Source organism: Sorex fumeus, unplaced genomic scaffold (assembly GCF_029834395.1).
Source record: "Sorex fumeus unplaced genomic scaffold, SorFum_2.1 ptg000002l, whole genome shotgun sequence".
NCBI classification, from domain to species: domain Eukaryota; kingdom Metazoa; phylum Chordata; class Mammalia; order Eulipotyphla; family Soricidae; genus Sorex; species Sorex fumeus.
Window position 1 is genome coordinate 50,017,481 of NW_026606059.1, and position 26,086 is coordinate 50,043,566.

The 26,086-nt window shown below is 41.2% G+C and overlaps 1 protein-coding gene across 4 annotated transcripts in view; it reads left to right on the plus strand.

Moving 5' to 3' along the window:
- ASAP1 (ArfGAP with SH3 domain, ankyrin repeat and PH domain 1) overlaps positions 1–26,086 on the plus strand; it is a 391,490-nt gene that overhangs the window by 216,857 nt on the left and 148,547 nt on the right. For all 4 annotated transcript variants that reach the window (XM_056107587.1, XM_056107666.1, XM_056107767.1 and 1 more), the window contains one exon: positions 19,070–19,142. In XM_056107587.1, the coding sequence (XP_055963562.1) occupies positions 19,070–19,142 (73 nt within the window). The remainder of the gene's footprint in view (positions 1–19,069; positions 19,143–26,086) is intronic.

The following is a 26,086-nucleotide window of genomic DNA, read 5'->3' on the forward strand; positions in this document are numbered from 1 at the left end:
CGTCCCGTTTCCCTCTAATAATATTGAATCAAGTCCGAAGGTCTGAGCACATTCCCGTTACAAGAAGATATTCCATCGAAATCAGCTGTCCTGTAGGAGCTTTATTTGAAAGGATGCTTGTTAAGTATTAGCTATTCTGTGTTTTCGATGAGGTTTTTAAAAGGAGGGAATTTCCCTTTAGTTTATCGCAACCTTTCAAGATGGTTTTGTATCACCACTATCCTAAATTGCACTCAATTATAATTTGCAAGAGGATTATTTAGATCTTTGCAAAAAATTTTTGGGGGTGGAGTGGGGTGTTGGGGCCATACCCAGCAGTACTCAGGGCTGATACTTCTAGTTCTACAGTCAAGGAAAACTCTTGGTGGTGCTCACAGGACCATATGTGGCACTGGGAATCAAACCCAGCTGAGCGGTATGCAAGGCAAACATCCTACACACTGCACTATCGCCCTGGCTCCTCTTCTTTTTTTTTTTTTTTTTTTTTTGGCTTTTTGGGTCATACTCGGTGATGCACAGGGGTTACTACAGGGGTTACTCCTGGCTTTGTACTCAGAAATTACTCCTGGCAGTGTTCGGGGGACCATGTAGGATACTGAGAATTGAACCCGGCAGCTACATGTAAGGCAAATACCCTACCTGCTATACTATTGCTCCAGCCCCTCTATGATGTTTATTAAAGTCTTTATCAGTTGTTATAAATTAAGCACATCTCTGTTATTAATACACAAAAAAGATATCATTAATGTCTTCTGATATTATAATCATGTTTGAACCCATACACAGTAAAAGTATTATTATTGAAAGAAACTTTCTTATTTGGTAACAGTACTGCCAAGCAGGTTTTAAAAATAAATACTTGAATTTGTGAAAATTTAAAAAATAGCTATTCAGTTAATTTTGTTTTGTTTGTGGGCCACACCTGGTGGTGCTTCAGTGCTCTGCACTCAAAGATCACTTCTGGCAGGACTCAGGGGACTAGATGGGGGTGCCAGGGAATCAAACCCAGACTGGCTGCATGCAAAGCAAGCACCTTCCCTGCTGTACTATTATTCTGACCCTCTCTATTCAGTTAATTGTTAACAATGAATATACGTAGGAGACAGATGACGTATTTGTGGTAGAATCCAATATATGCGCAGTGAAGTAATGACTTGGCCTAACCAGGAAAAATAAGTGTTTGCTGCACGACATTAAGCGGGGGAAAAAAAGCAGAATGTTGAGTGCATGTAAATCTTTGCTTAGTTACATAAAGATTACGTACATTGGCAAAGATGTAAAGTCAAGGAAAAAATGTTTCGTGGGGAAGGGGGCGTTTCCCAAAGCACTGCTGAGGAAGCCTGAGATGCATCCCAGGCAGTATCCTACCAGCAAGGTGAGCGTTGAGTGGGATGCCTGAAGGTTCAGTGTTGCTTGCGCGCAGTAGGGCTGAGGAACACCTGGCTCACTGCATCAGTGCTCAGGAATCATATGCCAGGGTTTCGACTGGATCTGATACAATTCCCATGCTCTCTTCCCAGCCAAAATAAGTAATGTTTTAATGTTATGGTGTTACATATGGATAAACTTGGACTTTTTAGTTTGAATTTGTTTAGCGTTATGTTCAAAACAAAACAAAAAATTCTGTAGGTTTTATTTTGGATGGGGAGGTTATGATTTTTGCTTTTGTTTTTATTTTGTTTTTGCCAAAAAAGCTTACACCCCTGAGTGCTTCATGGTAGAAAGCACCATGGAAATATATTTTTTATTTTAACAAAATATTAATCTGCACAGTTTTGGAACATCTGTGAATAGAATGGTATTTTTAAATTAAATTCTTATTTTAGTGACTGAGTTTTGAGAAGATAATTATTGCTCAGGTAGGCTAAGAATAAGTTACCTCATCTCTCTGAACCTTCATTACTTCAGAAAGGAAATATTGAAATAATATTGGGACAGCTGGAAAAGTAGATCCAAATAGTAAAAGTGAGAATTTGGTTTTTTTTTATTTTTGGAATACTATTAATATCATTTGCTGCCAACCTGTATTCTAAGATAAGGTAATTAGACTCATTGCCTGTGTCCTTTTAAAAAATAGCTGTGCTGTGAGACTGCAATATTTTCTTTTCTTTCTAAAGATAACATTAAAGATAACAAACTGCTCCTGGATTTCATGTATGTCAGGTCTTACTCCACATTTCCCTCAGAGCATTTCTCATTAGGAACAATAAAATCTTCTGTTTATAAACAGAAGCTACGCTTTATAAACTTTCAGGCAAACAGTTTTAAGCATACTCTCCATATACAAATACATCTATACACATAACCTTTACAAATTGTATGGTTTTATAACCTAAAACATTACAAGAAGTTGTTCTGATGTTCCTTCCCAGAATACTTTGGATTTTGTCCCTTCTGCGGGGGGAGAGCATTGGAGATCTGGAGAGCTTGTTAAGTGGGAGGTTTTGTATCTCCATCTCTCCTTTCTTTTCCTACTATAGTCATTCCACCATGCATGTAAAAATCATTCTTGCTAACAATATGGGCATTCCTTAAAAAACTAGAAATTGAGCTTCCATATAACCCCACAATATCTCTTCTGGGAATATATCTGTGCAAAAAAAGCACAGTAGAAATGACGTCTGCACCTATATGTTCATTTCAGCACTGTTCACAATAACCAGAATCTGGAAACAACCTGAGTGCCCGAGAACAGGCGACTGGTTAAAGAAACTTTGGTACATCTACAGAACAGAATACTATACAGCTGTTAAAAGAGATGAAGTCATGAAATTGCTTATATGTGGATGGTCATGGAGAGGATCTTGCTAAGTGAAATGAGTCAGAAAGAGAGGAATCGACATAGAATAACTGCACTCATTTGTGGAATATATAATAACAAAATATGAGGCTGCCACCCAAGGACAATCGAGACAAGGGCCAAGAGTATTGCACTACGCTTGGAAGCCTGCCTCATGAGCTGGGGGAGAAGGCAGCTGAAATAGAGAAGGGATCACTAAGTCAATGGTGATTGGAGGTATTGTTTGGGATGGGAGATATGTACTGAAAGTAGATAAAGGACCAAATGTAATAGTCTCTCAGTATCTGTATTGCAAGCCGTAATGCCCAAAAGTAGAGAGAGAGTATGAGGGGAATTGTCTGCCAAAGAGCCAGGGGAAGGGCTGGGATGGGTTGGGGGAATCCTTGGGGACATTGGTGGTGGAAGATGTGAACTGGTGGAGGGATGGATGTTCAGTCATTGTATGACAGAAATTCAAACATGAAGGCTGTGTAGCTATATCTCATGGTGATTCAATAAAAAAAATTTTTTTTAATCATTCTTGCTAAGTATAGATTTTGTGGAAGCATTGAAAATAATGATTTCAAGTTTATGGGCCTGGAATTTCAGCTATCATTTGCTGAGGGCTAATTTTGCTCCATGCACCAGTCTTAAGTACTTACATCAGTCTTACATGCTTACTTCATTTATGTGGATTATCCCAGTGCATGCCTATCACTGAGATGGGTTACTGAAGAGGCAACTGATGCATGTACAGCTGGCTTCATTTACTGACTTGGGACATGTAGTTAGTAAAAAAGTGGAACTAAAACTTAACCCTGGGCTTTCTGGTTCCAGGTACAGTGTTTTTAGCCATCTTTCCATTCCAGCTCTGTTGTGTGATTCTGTGTCTTAGTTTCTGTCTCAGGCTCTGACTGAGCCTGAATGACTATAAACCATCAGCAGTCATTATTTTGAGTCTCTGATTTCTGGTGTGAATCCAACATGCATGGTTGGTAGGACATTTTAGAACTTCGGGACTGAAAGGAAATGAAAAGACTGAAGCTCAGTGCTTGCTGATCACATTGCCGGAAAATTGTTCAGTTTTGAGGTACCAGCCTGAAAAGATGTGACTCAGGAAACTCCTTTCTAGTCTACGTTTCAATTCTTTTAGGGAATTCTCAGTCTGGCAGTGGTGTTTTCATTACTTTTTGTGTGTGTGTGTCTTTAAATACCTTGTTGTACCTATAATTATTATTTTCCCAAGAATGGAGCTGAAATTACTTCAAGATGAAAGAGCCGTCATGCTTGTGGGTGGGTTCGCTACTCCGAACTTTAGAACTACAACAGAAATTAGAGGTTCACAAGGTAATTGCTGTGATTACAGTTTTCTTTTTGGCCCCAGACAGGAGCTCTTGAAACACAATATTCTGCTAATTTTTTAAATGTACAGTTTGCAAAGCAACAAGGAAATTACGGAGAGGATGTACTCTTTCTCCCTCATTTTCTATGAAAGTTAGCATTTTGTTGGGTATTTTGCAACTGTACTAAAGAAGAGTAGACATTGTATTACAAGATATGCTTCAATGACAAAAATGTTTATATACTAAATCAACCTCAGATATTTTATAAGAAAATTACTTAGACTAGACCTTGATTATATTACAAGATACGCTTTGAACTTTTTTAGTACTTAAACTTAAAAATGTTTAAGTACTGAATCAACCTTAGATATTTTATTAAAAAATAATTTTAAAATAAAAAAAATCTAATTATAACAGTGCTGGTTTGCAGTAACTTTTAAATATCTCTATGTAACTCCCTAAACATTTTTATTCCTAGAAACTTTGTATTTCTTGATAAGAAGGAATTTTTCATTTTAAGTAGTGGTGTTTCATAACACAGCACATGACAAAATACTCAATAAATGACCTTTGGTTTTCCTTAACTAATTGCCGCTTGTTTATGGCTACAAACTTAGGTGTTTGTAGCCACAGAATAAGTCTTTCTGTTTGTTTGCATTTTACAGTCCTGTTGCTATATGTAATTCTTATTGTCATAAGAATTGGTCATGTGTTTTATAGTATCCTTTCTGTTTCTTATTGAGGGAGTGGTAGTAATTTTAATAGTAATTCCTGGGGTGGGGTTGCTGTGTCATATATCATGAGCAGTTTTGTGGTTTGGAATATAATTTGTCTTTCATATCAGTTTTGAGTATTTCTTTAAAACTTCTCTATTCATTGTTTCCATCACTTTTTCTATTTTTCCTTTTAATGCTTTTAAGGCTAAAGAAACCATTTATATTGTTTTACCTAGCATTTAAAAAATATAGTTGTCAAAATTATTTGCATGTATTTGCTGTCTCCAGTTTCTTGTTTTAATATCTTTTGTCCTGTTTTTCTGTATCACTGTTGCAGCAAAATAAGAATACCCACATAATAATTTTATGCCATAGGCATCAAGTGTTTTCCTTTCTTTTTTATTTATTTTTTGGTTATATCTATTTTTTCTTGGTTCTCTTTTTCTTGGTTTTGTTTAAAATTCATTGAAGTCTCTTTTTTTCCCTGTAGCATCTATTGTTGACATCAGAAACTATTAAACCTTTTTTTTACTGATTAACATGATTTTTTTTTTTTTGAGGCTTAACTTTTTTACATTTTTTGGAATAGGATTTCTTAAACTAGAAAGATAGTACAAGGATAAGGCCTTTACCTGGCATGTGGCCCACTCCAGTTTGGTCTCTGAAACCACAATTGGGCGCCTGAGCATACTTACTCAGGGTAAGCTCAGAGCTTATTCAGAGCTTACTCAGGGGTAAACTGCTGGGTATGGCCCCAAAACATCAATATCATCATCTATAGAATTTCCTGTATCGAGATCCCACCATCCATTGTTTTGTAGGGATGCCCTTAAGAAGTATACTGATTTGTGGGCCAGAAAGGTAGAAAAGACAGCTGCATGCAGTGGCCCAGCTGCGTGCAGTGCAAGGACAAGGCACTGGCATTGCATGCAGCTGACCCATGTTCTATCCTCTGTATCCGATCCTGGTCCCCTGAGCCTGCTGGGAGTTATCCCTGACCACAGAGCCAGGAGTAAGCCTTGAGTACCACTGGGTATGTGACCCCAAACAAAAAAGTATTCTGATTTTCATTATTAGTTATAGAGGCTATTTTGCTAGAAAATTTTGAGGTCATAAACACCTTTTTTAACAGCCTAGTCTTGGGCCTGGCTTAGCTCAGTGTTCCAGTGCCTGCCATGCGGCCAAAGGCTGTGAATCAATCCCCAATACTGCCCCACATTTAAAGTACAAACCCAGTGGATCCCAGGCACCACAATAAACAATTTTGTGTTCTGTTCTCAGAGGCTGGAGATAGGAGCCATCACAGAAAATTTAGGGTATGTTGCCTTTGGCCATGATGAGTGGTGGAATACAATATTTTTTCATTTAAAATTGCAGAAAGAACCGAGTTAGACATTTGAAATAAAACCTTTGTGTGTACAGAAATGCTTGCGTTTTGCCATTTACTAACATTTTGGTCCTGAATCGTTGTTCTGGCAACTTTTTCATGTATAAAATGGCTAAAGGCTGAACCCATATGTTCCAAGTCCAGGATCAACCTCCAAAACTACATGCCAGAGCACTGATGGGGTCATCAACCACCACCAAGTGTAGCCCTGGTGGTTCCCAGTACCACTGTCCTTGAGAACTGAATCGTTTGGCTAGGGTGACTGACAGTTGCTGGGAGTAACCCTTGGGTCCTCTAATTGTTGCTTGCAAGGCTTCCCCTAAATGTTTTTTTTGCAGGACAGGCACCTACCCAAAGGTCCTCAGGACTTCCTCCTGGGTGTGTGCTCAGGAAACACACCTGGTAGAGCTTGTAGGTGCTGGGGATCTAATTGGGGTCGAACTATATTCAAGATAAGCCTTAACTTCTTCACAGTCTCTCTGGTCCTTATTTTTAATGAGGCAAGACTGATGCTTATTTTCTGAGACTGAAAGATTTTTTTAATATAAAGTTTAAGATAAGCTATTTTAAAAACCCACAAAGTGGCTGGAATTAGAATCTGAAACTTAAAGCTATAGCTTATCCTTTCAGTTACATAAGAGCTTAAATGTAAAATTCTACCCACGGTCTTTCATGTTGATGCCAATTGTGTTACTTTTTCTAAATTAAACGATCTCATTTAAAACAAAGTCTAGGGCCTAGAAAAATATTGCAGCATGTAAGGGCTTGTTACAGCAGACCCTGGTTCGATTCTGGCCTCTCACGTGGTCCCCTCGTATCACCCACCAACAGGAGTGATTCCTTAGCTTAGAGCCAGTGTTAAGTCCTGAGCAATGCTGGGTATGATCCAAAACCCAAAAAGTAAAAGAAGAGGAAGAATAAAATCATTTAAATTTTCAGAAAATCAGAGCCACAAGAGTCAGCACGTTATTTAGTATTTCTAGTTTGACAGACAAGGAAACTGGGAGTCCAGCCTGAGGTTTGAGGTGTTCTGATTCATTTGCCTACTAGTGTTCTTGATCTGCCACTAGGTCCATCCTGTGCTCTGTGAGCGTTCAGGTCTCCTGGTCACATGAAGTCTGAAAAGCTGGCTGTACCTCTGAAGGTGGAGAGGGGGATTGCCTATATGTAGCATTTTATAAAAATCGCTACTATTTAGGGCTGGAGCAGTAGCACAGCAGGTAGAGTATGGGGCAACCCAAGTTTGATTCCCAGCATCACATATGGTCCCCCAAGCACCGCCAGGGGTAATTCCTGAGTGCAGAGCCAGGAGTAACTCCTGTGCATCACCGGATGTGATCCAAAAAGAAAAAAAAAATAGCTATTTATGGGGGGAGAAAAATGTAAGGGAAAGGTCATTTTGATAAGTGTTTTCAGCCTTAGGAGAAGAAAGATCCTTTCTCAGCAGGAGAGACAGTTTAACCCCTTTTTTAAAAGAATGGGTAACACCACCTACCACTGCACCTACCCAGGGGCTGGTAGTAACCTTGGATGCAACTGAGGGGCATTTTCTGTTTGTTCGCTTTAAAAAGTAGATTTCCAAGGGCATCTTGAGGTATGGCGGATTTTTGTTTTGCTTTGTTTTGTTCTGTTTTGCTTTCCCGTAAAGGAGGCAGTATACTACCTTAATAGTTGAACATAAGTTTTTAACATTGATAATTCGGCCTTGAAAAAGTGCAAACATATTTGTGAGAAAAGGGAGGATACTTGTAACTACTAGAATTGGTACCTACAGAGACCAGAAGGGGGTCTTATAGATCTGGGCTCCATTAATGTGCAATGCTAGAAATATGAAATGGAAGCTCAGAAAGACACAAGAGGGTGTGCTACGAAAGGGCATCTGTGAAATTGGGGTGAGTCATGTTAAGTGATGGCTGGGTTTTGCGCAAGAGAGTGATATTTCAGATTTCTACGTAAGTCTGCTCTGGCATCAGTGTGGATGGGGAAGAGCAGGTAAGGATGCTGTTAAAGGATCTAGCTAGGTGTCACCCCGTCCTAACAGCAGGGGTCATTAGGAACCTGGTGGATACAGAAGGTAAAGCCAGGGATGTGGCCTCGACATCCAGCTGAGCATCTTGATACCATCCACCAAGGTACTGAATGGGTACGTGGATTATTTTGGAGGGAGCCTTGAGTTTGGGGTATTGGCAATGGAAGATTGCAATGGATTGAGCCATGACAGAACTATTTCTTTAAGACATGTTCTGTTTGTGAAATGCCCAATTTACTATCCCCTGTTCCCCTGCCACCCCTTTCCAATCCTGCTCTTCTGCCTTTTATTTCCCAGATTCATTTTTTGGAAGGTTAGGACTTACATCACCCCATTCTTCTATAGCTTCAGTGACTCTGTAACTTCTGAATAAAACCCAAACTCCCTGCTTTCCCTCCCTGTGTGATCCGGTTTCCAGCCATCTCTCTCTTATTTTAGTGACCCTATGTCTCTTCCCCCCCCTTCTTTACTATTATTTATCTTTTTTGATAATAATTGGTTGCTGTGCTTTCCCACTGGCCATAGTTACCCACACACTTTAGTTGTGAAACTTGTACACAGACTCCCCAGGGGTCACACTTAAGCTGTGGTGTTCACACATAACCAGACTGCAGTGTATGACTCCTCATTGTGGCGCCAGCACAGCAGAGCTACTGTGACCAGACTTGACATGGGTGGGTGCCCTGGGAATCGGACCTGTGGTATGCGTGCAAGACACTTTTGCTACTGAGCCATCTCCAGCACCCACCCTTCTCTTCCTTTTGTCTCTCCCACCATTCCTCCCTCCCTTCTCTCTCTCTCTCTCTCTCTCTCTCTGCCCTGTCCCTCTTTCCCTCTCTTCCCCCCCTCTATTTTAGGGCCACACCCAGCAGTGCTCAGGGCTTAATCCTGGCTCTGTGCTCACAGATCCCTCCTGTCATTGCTCAGGGGACTGTGTGGGGTGCCTGGGATGAAACACTGGTTAGCCACGTGCAAGGCAAGCACTCAGCCCACTGTGCTCTGGCTCTCTACCCATCTCTATCTTTGTCCCCCATGTGCTTGCTTGCTGTAGCCATCTGGTCGCCTTAATATTTCTGAACACCGAATGTATGTCTCTTCTCAAAGAATACAGGTATGCGCTTGGTTATTTCTGTAGAAGACAACTGTCTTGTCTTCTCCTGCCATCCCCACATCTAGTATGGGCCTTGATAAATGGGAGAGTAAATATTTTTGCTGGATGAGACCTGTCTGTGTCTCTGTCTGTGTCTCTGTCTGTGTCTGTGTCTGTGTCTGTGTCTCTGTCTCTCTCTCTCTCTCTCTCTCTCTCTCTCTCTCTCTCTCTCTCTCTCTCTCTCTCTCTCTCTCTCTCTCCATACTCCTCAGTCTTATAAGCACAGATGAACAACTTTAGCCGTCTCTCTGTTGGCTGGGTTAGGAAGTCATCCCTCTTTCAAAATTCAGCCCCTTTTATTCCTGTGTGTATTTGTTTATATTTGTTTACTTATTCTAAGTTTAGCCTGCCAGTACTCTTGAAGGAATTTATTTGTTTGTTTGGGGGCCACACCTAGTAGTGCTTAGGGCTCACTCCTGACTCTGCACTCAGAAATCACTCCTGGCAGGCTTAGTTGACCATAATGGGTTGCTGGGCATTGAACCCAGGTAGGCTGCATGCAAGACAAACGCCCTCCTTGCTCTGGCCCCATCAGGGATTTATTTTCAACTTAGCACTCTTAGTTTAAAAATGTGTTGTTTGAGAAGAGACACACATTTGGTGTTTAAAAATGTCACTGGTCCATTAAAATATGCCTAGATGTTTTCATATCTCCATCTCCATTTGTTCCTGATGTTATACCTACTTCAATGTGAGCAGTGTGCGTGCTGACCATCAGCTTCAATGAAAGTGATGTCCAAGGTCCAGGCTGTAGTTCTCTGTGAAGGCTGTGGTTCTCAAGGTGTGCCTGGCGAGCAGGGAAACCTCTCAGTGGTCTTGGCCAAGTCCACAGGGAATGGTTAGTGAAAAGAGCGGGACACAGCCCGGCCGAGCTATGGGCCAGCTTCTTCCTGCTTCTCTTCCTTGTGGTCCTTCTACCCCGCCCCTCCCTAAAGAGCTGCTGTTGACCCTCAAAGAGCCACTCTCACTTCCTTTTTGGCCCCTTCACAGAACCACTGAAATGGGAAGGAAGAGGTATTGACATTACTTGTCCAATTGCTTGATTACTAAATCTTTTTTTGCATGTTTTCTTTGGGACTACACCCCAGCAGTGCTCAGGGTTTACTCTTGTTGGGGCTTGGGGAACCATATGGGGTGCCAGAGATCAAACCTAGGTCGGTCCCTATCTGCTGTGCTGATTTTTCAGCCCATGATTACTAAGTCTCGATTAACAAGATTCTTGGGCCTGAAGCAATAGCACGGTGGGTAGGGCATTTGCCTTGCACACAGCCGACCCCGGTTTGATTTCCAGCATCCAATATGGTCCCCCAAGCACCACCAGGAGTAATTCCTGAGAGCATGAGCCAGGAGTAACCTCTGTGCAATGCTGGGTGTGACCAAAAGAAAAAAGTTTCCTTCTTCCTCTGAACCCCCAATGTGTCAGGTTGAAAGGTTGAAAAGCAGGATGCTAGTAAAAGCAGACTTTGGGGTCAGGAAGATCCAGTTTTGAAACTGGCCTGTGTCTGTCTCTGACCATTGCAGAATCAGTTGTCATTCTGCATTTTAGTCTCAACCTATAAAATAAGAGTAATAGTAGCTTTTTGTATGTTGCTGTGAGGAATAAAATAAAAAATAATTAAAATAACAAAATTTATACATATGTAATCACATTTGTTATTTCCCCATTTATAGAGGGGTGAAAGGAGGTAAGAAAGAGCTCATACAAGAATTCTAGCATGGCTAGAGGGGAGAGAAGTGAGCACCTGTCTGTGCCAGGTATTATGAGCAAGAAGGATTATTGGAGACCTCAGTCACACGCAGCCAGGCAGTAAGTGCCTCCAGACCAGCTGGCTCTGGCACTAAGTTGCTTCTTCCAAGTCCCCCAAGAGGCAGATTCTGGGCTTGTTAACAAGCAGTAGGTGAAGGCTAAAATTTGAGTTACCATGTAGAACCTTGGCACCCCTGGTAAGGACTAATACCACATAAAATCAGGCCAACAAGACCTCTAGTCACTGCATGCAGAGAATGAACTTCTCAAAACGTGCATTACTTGACTTAGCCCTAAGAGATGAGTTAGGACTCACTCCTAGGAATGTATCCCAGAGAGGCAAAAAAGTATAGTCGAAGTGACATCTGCACTTTTTTTGTTCATTGTTTACAATAGCTGAAATCTGGAAGAAAAAAAAAAAACCTGAGTTTCCGAGAACAGATGACTGGTTAAAGAAAGTTGGTACATCTACACAATGGAGTACTATGTAGCAGTTAGAAAGGATGAAGTCATGAAATTTACATACAAGTGGTACTACATGGAAAGTATCATGCTAAGCGAAATCAGTCAGAGAGGGACAGACATAGAAAGATTGCATTCATCTGGGGAGCATAAAATAACAAAATAGGAAACTAACACCCAAGAATAGCTGAGATAAGTACCAGGAGGTTTACTCCATGGCTTGGAGGTCAGCCACACATGCTAGGGGGAAAGGGAGCACCAAATAAAGGGTATTGGGAAGATCCGCCCAGGATGGGAGATGCATGCTGAAAGTAGACTATAGACCGAACCTGATTGCCACTCAATGCCTCTTTCGCAAACCAAGCACCCAAAAGGAGAGAGAGAACAGAAGGGAATGCCTTGTCACAGAGGCAGGGTGGGATGGGGGGATAGGGAGTGGGAGGGATGGATACTGGGATTAGTGGGGGTGGAGAATGGGCACTGGTGGAGGTATGGGTACTCGATCATTGTATAACTGAAACCCAAACACAAAAATTTGTAAGTCTACAACTGTACCTCATGGTGTTTCACTAATAAAAATTTAATTTAAAAAAATGCACCAATACAAGTCATCTCAAAAAAAAAGAGAGAGAGATGGGTTAGGACAGAGGTTTTCAACCTTAGTTCCCCTTTACAGGGTAAAAAAAAAAAATCACCCAATGCCCTCTGGAATCAACTGTGGATTGTTCCAGTGCCCCCCAGCGAATGGTTTCATCTACTTTGGGAAACACTGGTTTAGAGTTTTATTACAGAACAAGTTGAATGTGCTCATGAAGACAGGTGAATGGTCTGACCAAAGAGATTAAATTTGGTAGTGACCCAGGCCTTCCTCCTCACTTGGGACAGGTTTTCTGTCTTTAGGCTTGCCTTTCCAGGGAACAGAGGAGGAGAACTAGGAGATAGCCTTTCCTCTGTTCACCCGCTCACCCCCATCACACACACACACACACACACACACAGCCCTACAGCTTCCTTTGTTACATACTGTACTCCTGGGAGACTTTCTTTGTTACCTCAGTGGTTTCTTGAGGAGTATTGTTTGGTTTGGGTCTTAGGCTTTCACAAGTGGGAATAATTTCATCAATGGTACCTGATAGATAAGAGTGTTGAAAGACATAGTGAGCCCCCAGGAGAGTTAGGAAATTCCATTTTAAGTAGTCCCTTCAGGTAACTAGAATGTTCAGATTTCTTAAAAGAATAGCATGTGAGTGAGGAATAGCAGTATTTTGTGAATAACAGTCTTGTTTTAATATAAAGGCTAATTCATTTGACCTGTGTCGGCAGACCTACCCCCTCCAGGCCTAGCATAGTCCTTACACTTAGGTTATGAACACCCAGGTTATTAATGTTTATACAGCATTATGAGTTCTTGATAGACCTTTTCTTTGGCTTGCAATGTTGATAAATTGATGGTAAGTTTTCGCATGGACTAGATCCCTAGAATCATTCAACCTACTGCTGAGGCCTGAGGACATAAGTAGTAAAGTTCATGCCCTGTATGTTGTGGGTTTGATCCAGCCCCATATGGCCTTGAGCACTGCTGAATGTCACCCCCTCACAACTAACAACAGCAAAACCTATTTACTGGAGGTGATGCCTTACAGGCTTAACTGTGAACAAACCAAGTGAAACCTAAAATGTTGGTAGTTTAGAGTCTGTGGATCTTTGTCGATTATGGGTCAGATTCCATCCCATGAAACCTCTCAGCTCGGTGGAGAACTTGAAATGTTTCTCATTGGAGTCTGTACTATACAGAATTAGAATCTTAAAGAGTATTTGTTTTTCTTTTTCTTTTAAAAGCACAGAGAAATAGCTTAAGCCTCTATTTATGGGTGGCGTATCTGCTTTCCACTGTTTTTGGTTGCATTATGCAAATCAAGTATTTTTTAAGATGATCATTTCTCCTTTTACAGCCGTATCATTCAACTCACATTAATCTTGAAAGTAACAAATAATAACATCTTTACCTCTTCCTTTCATGAAAGTCATCCTGCCAAACCCTTCTCCCCTCCCCCCACCCCTTGGACTCACATTAGCATTCCAGACATAGGCATTGTAATAGAAGGGGCTTTATTATGAATAAGTGAGTCACTGATTTAGGTATGAGATTTCAGGAGAATGCGCTGCAGTTTCTTTCTCAGACTTTCTGCAGACATCAGTGCATAACGCCCTGACTCTCCCTGAATGCACTGCTCAGTCTTTTTTCCTGTGGCCAACTTAGCAAGATTGTGCCACCAGCCAAAGGCAGAAGCAGCCTGGCCCTAAACCAAAATGAGGCCTGAGTAGTCTTCTCAATTATTCCTGATTAAGAAAATTACACAAATGACTCTTTGCTTGTATTTGGGTTTTTTTTTTTCTTTCAGTTGCCTCTCATTGTGGCTGTGGAATTACTTTTTTTTTTTTAACCCACATAAAATTCTTTTCATTGAAATGAATTTTTTTAAGTAAAATTCTTTCCATTAAAATGAAATTCTTTTCATTGAGTAAAATTCTTTCCATTGAAAGAATTTGGTTTGGAGTGTTCTGCTCTCACTCCTTCAGATGTTTCAAGAATTTTTCTCTTGGACGCTCCTTAGAAAGTAGAGCCATGAGAGCGGGCAGGACTCAAGATGTCCTGCCATGCTCCTCTTTGTGGTGACCGCTTCTGAAACTTTAGTGTAGGAATTTACTGCTCAGCATCTCTGGGAGGTGGGTGTGATGTCTGGTCTATCTTGGCATATCTCTAAGAAATTCTATGGTGTTAATTCCTTTTCAGCCATTGTTTCCTTGCTCTGTCAGTTTACTCACAAGATTAGCTTTAGAAACCTATGTTTTCACCTCTACGTCAATTATGAGCTTTTTCTACTTGAGTATATTTAACAGATGCTGTAGACTTAGAAACTTATTCCCACATAGAAAATCTTAATAATATTGTTGCTCATTTGACATATATATTATATAGCTCTGCAAAACATTTTAAGAAATTGCCAGAATAACTATTTCAGTATGCAAAACTATCTTCAAATGTGTAAGTGGTTTATACTCTTCATCCTTTGCTCTCTCTGTGCCTTGTTTTCTATGTTTGCTCTCTCTGTGCCTTGTTATCTCTGACCATGTTTTCTATGTGTGTGACTCTGTGATCCCTGGCTCCTATTTGACCCCTCAGTCCCCTACCTGAGTGAATGGAGTGTAGAGCCAGGAGTAAGCCCTGGGCACTGGCCATCTCTCTCTCAATAGAATCCCCCCACACCCTTTAAAAAAAAAAAGCAGACCTTCAGCAGGGTCATTTGGTCATGCTGTGGGGAACTAGCATGAAGGCCCAGGAGGTGGCACATGCCCACATGTTATGCATGTAGAAGCTTAGGGTCTTTTCCCAGCATCACATGCTCCCCAGGCACTGCCAGGAGCAATCATGAGTACCACAGGGTATGACCCCAAAACAAACAAAAACTCCTAGGAATTGTATTAAAAGAGTAAGTGAGTGGGCTGAGGGCATGCCCTGTCTTAAGTTGACCCGGAGACTGGAAGGGGCTTTGAATCTGAGGCCCATGTGGACAGAAAGGTGTGTTTGTCTCAGGAGCTTGGTAAGAGTTCGCCCAGAAGAATCACTCTGAGATGGGCACAAGTGTGGTGAGATTCCTGCATCTCTTAGAGTAGGTGTTTATTCATTCTCTGGTGACTGAAGGATGCCACTCCACTCCCGGAAAGGGGGTCGGGGATTGAAAGATTCCACATCCTTCCCTCAGTGTGACCATTGACCTTTAAGGGATTTTTCCCCCTTGGGATTTCTAGATGTATAGTGTTTTGGAAATCTCTTTGACCGTAGCTCTCCTGTCCTTCTGGTTCCTCGGGCCATTTCCAATTTGCAGTATCCTCTAGTTCCTCTATATGCAGATGCCCAGACTCTATAGGACTATGCAAGAAATGCAGATAAAGAATCTCCTTTTCGAGGCTGGCAGTGATCTCCTAGGTGAAAGCCCTACTCTAGTAAAATAGGAAGTGTGAAGTTGGATCCCAGGATAGTTTCCTGGAAGCATGATCCTGGGTTCCCTAGTAGAGGAGAGGAGAAAGGGAGAAAGAAAAATGTGACAATTTTTAACACAGCGGTAGGGCGTTTGCCTTGCAAGCAGCCAGCCAGGCCGACCTGCGTTCGATTCCTCTGCCCCTCTTGGAGAGCCCGGCAAGCTACTGAGAGTATCTCCCCTGCACGGCAAAGCCTGGCAAGCTACCTGTGACGTATTCGATATGCCAAAACACAGTAACAATTGTCACAATGGAGATGTTACTGGGCCCTCTGAAGCAAATCGATGAACAACAGGAGGACAGTGACAGTGACTATTAGAAAGTACTATTAGAAAGTATTATTAGAGATTAGTGAATTCTTCTGAATCTTTAATGTTAATGTAGCCTCCCTCTCCCCCTCTGTGCACTCCCTCTCCCTCTCTCCCTCCTCCACTCTCGCACGTGTATGTTTTTTGAGGTGTTTGCCTTCAGGTGCATGTTCAGAAGTGCAGGCACATATTTAAAAAGCATAATTTTAATAGGTTGAGAGAAAATAATTTTGTAGCCCCTTTACCTGCCTCTTTTCTCTTAACCTTTACTTAGTTCTGTGTGAACTAAACTGAAACATTTTCAAGGCCACTGCCAGGGTGCTTGTCTGACAGTTGAGGGATTGGCACTTTATAGCCCATCGGTGCTCGTTATTCCCAAGGGGAGGTTTACTTGATTGAAAAACGTGTCTTCCCGCTCTCAAACACAGGGTTCTTCAGTGTGCATTTTACATGGCTTCTCACCCAGGCCTAGCTGTGACTGTCAAATATGGACATTGTAATAAACTTTAAAAGTCTGTATGTGAACTTTACACCCTATTAGTTTATAGATGAGATGAACTGGCAAAATTTCAACATTACTGTACCTTTCCCGAAAAATGAAAGAGAGGTTTCTGGTGACTGATCTCATAAAATGTTATAGCGGAAATTTTCCACATCTCTTTGCTCATTAGGAGTCATTAACGCTAAATGTGTACCGACATTAAAGCCCACTCATTAATTTTTTTACAGGATCCTTTCTTAGCAGGGCCTCAGTCTCCACAGCTGAACTAATATGCAGTCTCGTTTTAGAGGCAGATCTTTTCTTCTTTCTCAGATTTTTTTTAATATAAAAGAGAAAGATAAAGTAAGGTCCAGGGGAAAGAAACATGTGTATACCATTTACATTGGGTTGAAAAGCACTAGCTGGTTCTTCTTAGATGATGAATACTATTGGCAAGCTCTATATAAAACTAAATGTTTTAAAAACAGTGATACTAGAATTATTTTAGAATGTTTATTTTGTATTATTATAGATTAGGTTGGGCTGGAGCGATAGCACTGCAGGTAGGGCATTTGCCTTGCACACAGCCGACCCCAGTTTGATTCCTCCATCCCTCTGCGAGAGCCTAGCAAGCTACCGAGATTATCCCACCCGCACAGCAGAGCCTGGCAAGCTCCCCGTGGCATATTCGATATGCCAAAAACAGTAACAAGTCTCACAATGGAGACGTTACTGGTGCCCACTCAAGCAAATCGATGAACAACGGTGGGACAGTGCTACAGTGCTATAGATTAGGTTGTGTGTTTTCAGTCGCATTGACATTTATGATCTTGGTAAAGCATCTTTAATGATTTGATCCCATTGAAAAAGAGCTCAAAGTATAAAAATAAGCAAATGGATCTATATCAAATCAAATTGTTTGAACATAGTAAAATAAACTCAGACAAAACAAAAATGGCACCATAAATTGGGAGAGAATATTTGCACCCATCAGATAAGAGTCTAATACCGAACTCTATAAAGCACTTACAGAACTTGGTAACAAAGAAACTAGCAACCCCATCAAGAAATGAAGGAATGGAGGGGCCAGATTGATGATTATCCCTTAATCCCTTACAGGAGTGATTGGAGTGTAGAGCCAGGAGTAAGCCCTGAGCACTGCCAGGTGTGCACTCCGCCCCCCTGCCCCCATAGAATCCCCCCACACCCTTTAAAAAAAGCAGACCTTCAGCAGGATCATTTGGGCATGCTTTGGGGAACTAGCATGAAGACCCAGGAGAATGCACATGCCCACATGCTATGCATGTAGAAGCTTAGAGTCTTTCCCCCGCATCACATGCTCCCCAAGCACTGCCAGGAGCAATCACGAGTACCACAGGGTGTAACCCCAAAGCAAACAAAAATTCCTGTGAATTGTATTAGAAGAGTGAGTGGGCTGAGGGCATGCCATGACTTAGGTTGACCAGGAGGCTTGAAGGGGCTTTGAATCTGAGGATTTCCAGTTCATAGATCATTGAACTGCCCCTAGGGAAACAGAGAAGAGTTTTGTTATTTTAGGAGTTTGGTCACTGCAGACTATCTTTATTGGACACACCCTTTTTAAGCTGACTTTTGAAGCATAATATATAGAAGAGACAGCATATCCTAAGTGCACAGTTAAGTAAATTTTCACAAACAGGACACAGCATTGTGTATCCAGCATTTGGATTAGAAATCAACAATGACTGTCTTTGAGAAGCCCTCTACTTGTAGGACAAGTAGTATAATGTGTGTATATGTTGATTAGTCATCCAAAAATTATAATTACCAGTCTCACGGTAGCAGTTCATATGTGCTCTGTCTGAGTAGAATATTAAAACATACCAAGCATTCTGTCATACTTTGTTTCACTCTAAAAGGAATCCTCAAATTTAAATAAAGAGCTTTTAGGTTGTTCTTATTATATTCCTTTAAGTGGGGGTTGTTTTTTTTTTTTTGTGACTGTAATTCCCACTGGATGACAAGATCCGTGTCCTTGGTTCCCTTGGGGGTATGATACTCATCAGTTTGCTTTTCTCTTTTCCCAGTTTAAAACACTTTGAAAGCTCCCAGACTTATTTGGTCTACCACCTCTGGTGTGTGTGTGTGGGGGGGGGGGGGGGTGGGAATCACTCATGACCCTCCTGAAAATCTTACCTCCTTTAAGCAAACAAACAAGCAGAAAGTAACCCCCAGTTGCATGAGGCTCCTGCCACCCTAGGTCCTTGTAATGCCCACCTCCAACTTGCTTGGATGAGGGATGGTCTCCCTGACCTTGGGAAGTACTATTCTGAGAGGTGGAAATAAGTCTTGGGATTTTCTAGGAATCTTTTGCTTTTTCTCCTGTGTATAGTTGAGATATAGATCATTGACTATCATTTTAGCCAACACTGAGCTTTATGATACAGCTCTGCCAATATCCCAAATACATAGCATCTCGAACTTTAAGTATTTTATCTCTAAAATGATCGGTTGTTAATTAAAATACAAATGAATATATCAGTTTGCTTTTTCTGTGGTACTCAGAAAAACAAATGCAGTTATAAATTTTCTCTTTATATCTGGCCCAGGTTTTAAACATCTGTTTTTCCTCATTTTTCTCTTACAGGCTCTAGACCAAGATAGAACAGCCTTACAGAAAGTGAAAAAGTCTGTAAAAGCAATATATAATTCCGGTCAAGGTAAGTACTTACCGAAGTATGAATTATATATAATAAAATGGATCAAATGATGGACTGTAAGGTTTTCTTTGTTATTTATCAGATGCTAAGTTTATAGTAGACTTCATACAAATAAAAAAAATAAGCAGGTTAAAGAAATTTAGTTGTTCAGGGCTGGAGTGATAGTACAGCAGGTAGGGCAAAGAAATTTGGTAACATAAAATGAGTCTCAAGGTCTCTAACAGTGTTCGTTGCCGTAGCTGCTCCCTCATTCAAAGGTGAAGCCTTTAAGAAATAAGTTCTCTATTGCTTAGCAGAAAACTCGGGAGGAAAGGGCTCTGGAACATCATGCAAATAAACAGATTTTGAAGTTGAACCGGTGAGGTTTGCATCCCTGATCTTACTCTTTTTTTTTTTTCGAAAAAATTTTTAATTTTATTTTTATAAAATAGTTCACAGTCCTGGTAGAGCTTGGGATGCTAGGGTTTGTAGCCAGTTTGGTAGTATGCAAGGCAAGTACCACACCTACTGTACTCTCTATCCAGTCTTTAATGCTGTAATTTTATGACACGTCACCCCAAGCTCTACCAGGACAAAGCACTGAGCACCACCAAGTGTGGCCCAAAAAGAAAATAAATAAATTGAAAGGAATGCTAACCAGGTAACAAGAAGTCTCACACTGGAGACGTTACTGGGCCCACTCGAGCAAATTAATGAACAACGGGAGGAGGGAGGAGAGTGACAGTGACTAAACAAGGCAAAATTCAACATGCATATGATGTGTGGGCCTCCCTCTCCTTATCATAGCAAGGAATCGATAGTCTCAGCTAACTGGAAACCTAATAGTCTTTTATCTTCATTACAGCCTCTAGACCTAAGACACTCTATAATCTTAATTGTTAATATATTTTGTACCCTGGTTATGTGATAACTTTATCTGATTTCTTTATATCCAGTGAAACACTAACTCTTATTCAGATAAATAAGTTATAGTTGTCAGTTATATAATGACCAAAATGTTGGTTTGTTTTGGTCTAAATTATATACATAATTTGTAATGTTTCTAAGTTTTTATTTTAATAAGTTTCCATATACTGGTGGGATCTTCCTTGATTTGGGGGAGATAATTACATAGTTAAGTCTACTTTTTTTGTGAGAGCAGTGGCATTACATTATTATAATGTCAGGTGGTATAGATCTGAATTTAAATCCTAGCTCTGTCATTACTTGTTAATATTGAACAAATCAATTTAACTTCTGTGAATCTTCAGTTTCCATAAAATGAGAAAATATTTAATTGACAAAATATTGCTTGGACAAAATGAGGAGTAGTATTTAAGTCTCTGACTACATCACTTGCTACAATAATACGTGCATAACAGACAAGGCAGCTAAAAAAGTAGCGTAGGTGCCTTAGCTTATTAATTTATTAATTTAGCATTAATTTAGCCATTCTACAAAAGAGCCATTCTGTAACACCAAACCAGCCTGTATTTACAAAAAGCTGAGTGAGCCATTACCTGCCTAAGGAGTAAATGTCAGCTCTCCGTAATATTATGATTTATTCTTGAGACACACAGTGCGTGAGCCACCAGAAGGTGTTCTCTGATTTGCAACTATGAGGTACTGCCACACAGACATTGCTGGTGGTTGCATGTGACTCCTTCTCTTCCTGACTGTTCTTGCTCAAGATATTTCCTCTCTTGGCCACAATGAGCTCATCACTCAGCAACTTCCACAGTGGTTTTTCTACTGGATGGGGATATGTTGTAATTCATCAAAGGTCTCCTTGGTCACAAGCATGTCCTGGGTATGGCAAGAGGGAGAGATTGTCCAGACAGGTGTGTAAGGTAGGGAAGTTCAGGGGTTAGGCACAGTTTTATTGCTATTTCCTCCACCAGATTACATTTTTCCTATGAAATGAGATTATAATGAAATGAGTTTTGAACCCCCTTGTCTGGGCTAGGAGTTTTGCTTTGTACTTTACTGTGCATATATATTATTAATAGAATTGTTTCTAGCTATGTATTTGTTTTTTAATCTAAATTAGTTAAAATCGATTAAAATTTGAATCCTCAGTATCTGTAGGCACGTTTTGAATGCTTAACAGCACCATAAACTTGTGGCCACAATATTGAATCATGCAGAAACAGCATTTCTATCATTTCAGAAAGTACTTTTGCTGCTTAAAAAAAAACTTAAAACCTTTTGAAACCAGTAAACTCTCAAATAATGTAGTCAGTAGGTTTTTGGAGACTGACTTTGAGTTGACCACTCTCTTTTGCATTAGACCACTGGGTTTCAACCCTGGCTATTCATTGAAATTACATTTTTGAAAAGACAAGTTATGGGGCCCAAGAGATATTGGATATGACACTTGCCATGCAAGCGGTTAATCTAAGTTGGATTCCTGGCACCACATATGGTCCTTCATGCCCCACCAGTACTGACCCTTGAGTAAAGGGCTTGAAGAATAAACCCTTGTTGTTGCCACCAAACTAAATAATAATAATAATAATAAAACATAAGACGAAAGGCTTGGAGCAATAGCACAGCAGGTAAGGCGTGTGCCTTGCACACAGCCAACATGGCTGACCCGAGTTCCATTCCTTTGCCCCTCTCAGAGAGCCCGGCAAGCTACCTAGAGTATCTCGCCCGCACGGCAGAGCCTGGCAAGCTTCCCGTGACGTATTCGATATGCCAAACACAGTAACAACAAAGTCTCCAATGGAGACATTACTGGGCCCACTCGAGCAAAATCGATGAACAACGGGAGGACAGTGACAGTGACAAGAATAGAGATCCCTGCTATCCTGCTGCACAACAAGTTCACAGGAGTTGTTCCAGAGTGGGCCTTTGTATATGGGATTAAGATAAAAATTACTTCCCATGTGGTTTTAATGTGTAGTTTACAGTGGTAATTGCTGGGGTTGGAGAGACAGTGCAGCAGGTAGGCTACTTGCCTTGCATGCAGCTGACCCAGATTTGATCCCTGCCACCCTGTGTCAGTTCCCCCAAACCCCACCACGAGTGATCTTTGAACACAGAGCCAGGAGTAAGCTCTTGAATACTGCTGGATGTGGTCCAAAAGCAAACCCGAAAAAAAGTAATTGCTTGTCTGACCTATGGATCTGATAAAGGCAGTTAAGGAATCTTTCATTTTGTTCTTTGTTCATCTTTCATTTTGTTCTTTGTTCATCTGCACGGGCTGGAGCAATAGCACAGCAGTAGGACGTTAGCCTTACAAGCGGCCCACATGGCCCACCCGAATTCGATTACTCTGCCCCTCTCGGAGAGCCCGGCAAGCTACCGAGAGTGTCTCGCCCGCACGGCAGAGCCTGGCAAGCTCCCCGTGATGTATTCAATATGCCAAACACAGTAACAACAAGTCTCCTGATGGAGACGTTACTGGGCCCACTTGAGCAAATCGATGAACAATGGGAGGACCGTGACTATTCATCTGCATAGCTTATTTGTTCTCAGATGTTGAACGTATATTAGGTGCTACTATTTGGAGTGTTGTGTATATTGGACAAACCGGACACATTCTTTATCGTTACAAGTTTTACTATCTAGAACAGACATAGATATTAATTATCTAAATAAAGTATTAATAGACCATCAAAATTATGAATATTTGGAACTGGGAATTACCATAAAGAAAGTGCTATAAAGGACTAACAGAAAACTTATGGCCTACAAAAAGGAAAATAGCAAGAAATCTGAATTGGTTTCAGGAGGCTACCAACAAGGGAAGGCCTCAGAGTACATGACATTCATGGGCGTTTATGCAATGCCAAACTATGCTACACAAACCTAAGGAGTAGAGCTTTCCTTACCACTTTATAGATGAGGGATCTAAAGTTTAAAGAGACAGACCCAGCAAGTAATGTGACAGGAGTCTGGTTGACTCCAGCTTTGCTGTCTATAGCTCTTCAAATCTATTGGAAGCTGGGCCCAACAAATGCAGAGTTAATTGCTGCATATTGCCACGTGAATCTTTGGGAGTGCTATGAATGACTGTTATATATTCAACTCATCATGACTACTCGTGAAAATGCCATTAGATGTAATTTCCAAGCTGTGTAATCCAAGGGAGTGACTTTGGTGGATCATGATGGGGCTAGTAGTAATTTCCATTCCTATGATTTGGAAATATAGGAATTAACTCAGCTCTCATAGACTTCTGGGGCCTCCTGGGGTTTCTGCAGTCACCAATGAGTATTGCACACCCAGGTTCAGGGCCAGCGTGTGTGGGCAGTACTGTGACATTTAAGTCTTAAAAAAATAGCCAGATGAGTAAAACAGTGATGTTGCATATCTTTCCATGATACATGCTCAGTGGAATCCAAACTGACCATTCAAGTGCCTTTGGCCTCTTCCAAAGAAGCCACAAGAGGCCAAACCTTGGTATCTGTTTCCCAATGTGTTTTTATAATTTTCTTGTTTTCTCAACAGGGCTTAAGTGACACCAAGCCCATCTGCTATTTTTCAAGGTTTAAAAGTATTTCTTTTTTTTCTGTTTTGACATTACCAACCAACCACCAGAGTGATTTGAAAGATGACTGATATGGAATCATGCTTTCAAAATACATTATGTTGCACATAGGTTTTGGTTTGTTTGTTTTTTTTTAATGTAGGAGTACTGCTATTTATTCGGCCATTGATTCAGCTGATTGAATTGGGCATGAACTCCACATTACTTTTTTTTTAATTGAATCACCATGAGATACAGTTACAAAGCCTTCATGTTTGAGATTCAGCCATACAATTCAGCCAACTCTCCACCAGTGCACACTTTCCATCACCAATGTTCCCAGTATCTCCACCCTGCCCCCCCATCCAAATCCTCCATGGTAGGCTGTTTCCCCAATGCTCTCTACTTTGGGGCATTATGTTTTGCTCGATTTTCCCACCGCCATTCAAGCTTGCCTACCAGGGGCAGATGCTAGATCATTTATTGTCCATTGCTCATTTTTAATATCTTGGATGCTGCAGCCGTGCACTTCTGGAGTCTTAGATTGTAAATGGTTGGGTTCCAGAGACATTTCTATGGGGCACTAATCCATTTTGGGATTCAGTTGGGCATCTGGACCAGGGCTGTTGGTATGCTAAGATGGTGCCCAGAGGCACATTATGGGGGGTGACAGCTAGGCCGACAAGTGGGTGAGGAGCCAGGGAGGGACAACCTGACACCTCTGCCACCATGTGGCATGGAGATTTAGTCCTGGAACCCACATACATGGGTCTTGCTTGTGGATGCTCTTGGTCGCTGGGATTCCATTTGGAGTAGTTGGGGAGACTGCACCTGCTCCATCTTTCGTTCCCGGGTGAAATTGGCTCAGTATGGGGCCCGGAGAGATCTTCGGCTCTATGGTTCTTCCAGGACTCATTGCTGTGTCTCAAGACTGGGGCTGTTGGTGTGCTAAGGTAGCGCCTGGAGGCATATTGTGGGCACACATACGTTTTATATAACTTACAAACTTACACTTAAGTTTTATCAGTAGCACTGTAGCACTATCCTCCTGTTGTTCATCGATTTGCTTGAGCGGGCCCAGTAACGTCTCCATTGTGAGACTTGTTGTTACTGTGTTTGACGTATCGAATATGTCACGGGAAGCTTGTTAGACTTTGCCATGCAGGCGAGATGAGTTTTATCAGTACTTTTTGTAAATAGTGTAAAATAACTGAAATTTCTTGAAGAAGCAAATCATTGCCCTTTAAGTCCTTTAAGTTGGAAAATGGCTTTTAAGAAACTGTGTACTATGTATCTCTGCTGTGTGTGAGGATACTTTAAGAACAAAAAAACTGAGTTCTGTGAACTGCTTGGATCAAGGGGAAAAAATTCCAAGCTATTTAGTTTCCCTACTTTTTTGTTTGTTTTTTAAATACTTGAAGTCTTCTCCAGGAGTGATCCCTGAGTGCAAAGTCAAGAATAAGTCCTGAGCACTACTGAGTATGCCTCCCCTTTCCAAAATAAAAATAAATTTTAAGAAATGTTTTGAAGTCTGTTTTTTGTTTTTGACTGGTCGTGTGTGGCAGTGCTCAGGGGCTACTTACCTGAGCGTGTGACAAAAGGGTCTTTTCCTGGTAGTGCTCGGATCACTGTGTGGTGCCCAGGATCAGACCTGAACCTGAGTATGAAACATGCTGGGCTAGCTCTCTGGCCAGTTTTGAAGTTTTAGTTTTACTGATCTCTGAGATATCAAACTGGCAGGCTACCGAATATAATCTGCCCACACGGCAGGCAGAGTCTGGCAAACTCCCCGTGGCATACCCAATATACCAAATATCAGTAACAATGATGGGTCTCATTCTCCTAACCCTGAAAGAGCCTTGAGTATGGCACTTTTTAAGAAATCCCAGGGCTAGGTCGAAGGAGACGTTACTGGGGCCTGCTCGAGGCAATCGACGAACAACAGGATGGTCGTGATCGTGATCGTGATCTCCGAGATATACTTTCATTTAGAAAGTTTGCCATGATATGCTAATGTCCTCTTTCCATTCCCCTTTCCCTTCCCTCTCTTCCCTGATGTTGAAAATCACCAGTGGTTTCTTGAACACTGAAAGTTTTTAAATAGTTGGAATTCTTCAGCATTTTGCTTTTAACACAGCCTGCTTTACATCCCCTTGAATTTAGTTCAACTTTGTTACTCTCTTCTGTAACAGAAGTGTTGCTGTGTGATTTTCTAAGGCTAGTTTACAAAAGTGGTAGTTTTCTAATGGAGTCTTCCTCCCATCTCCATCATTTGTTTTGGAGGAAGGTAGAAGTCACTCTAAGCACTTCAGGCACCATCTGAAGATAGTTATTTTTTTCTTTAGCCAAAAACCACCATTCAAGTGAAAAATGGGGGGCGTAAAGATGGCTTCACTGACTAAGCATATATGGTGCTTTCTAGAAGCCCTCGTTCCATCCCCCATACCACATGCTACCCTACACACTGCTAGGAGTGGCCCCTGATCAC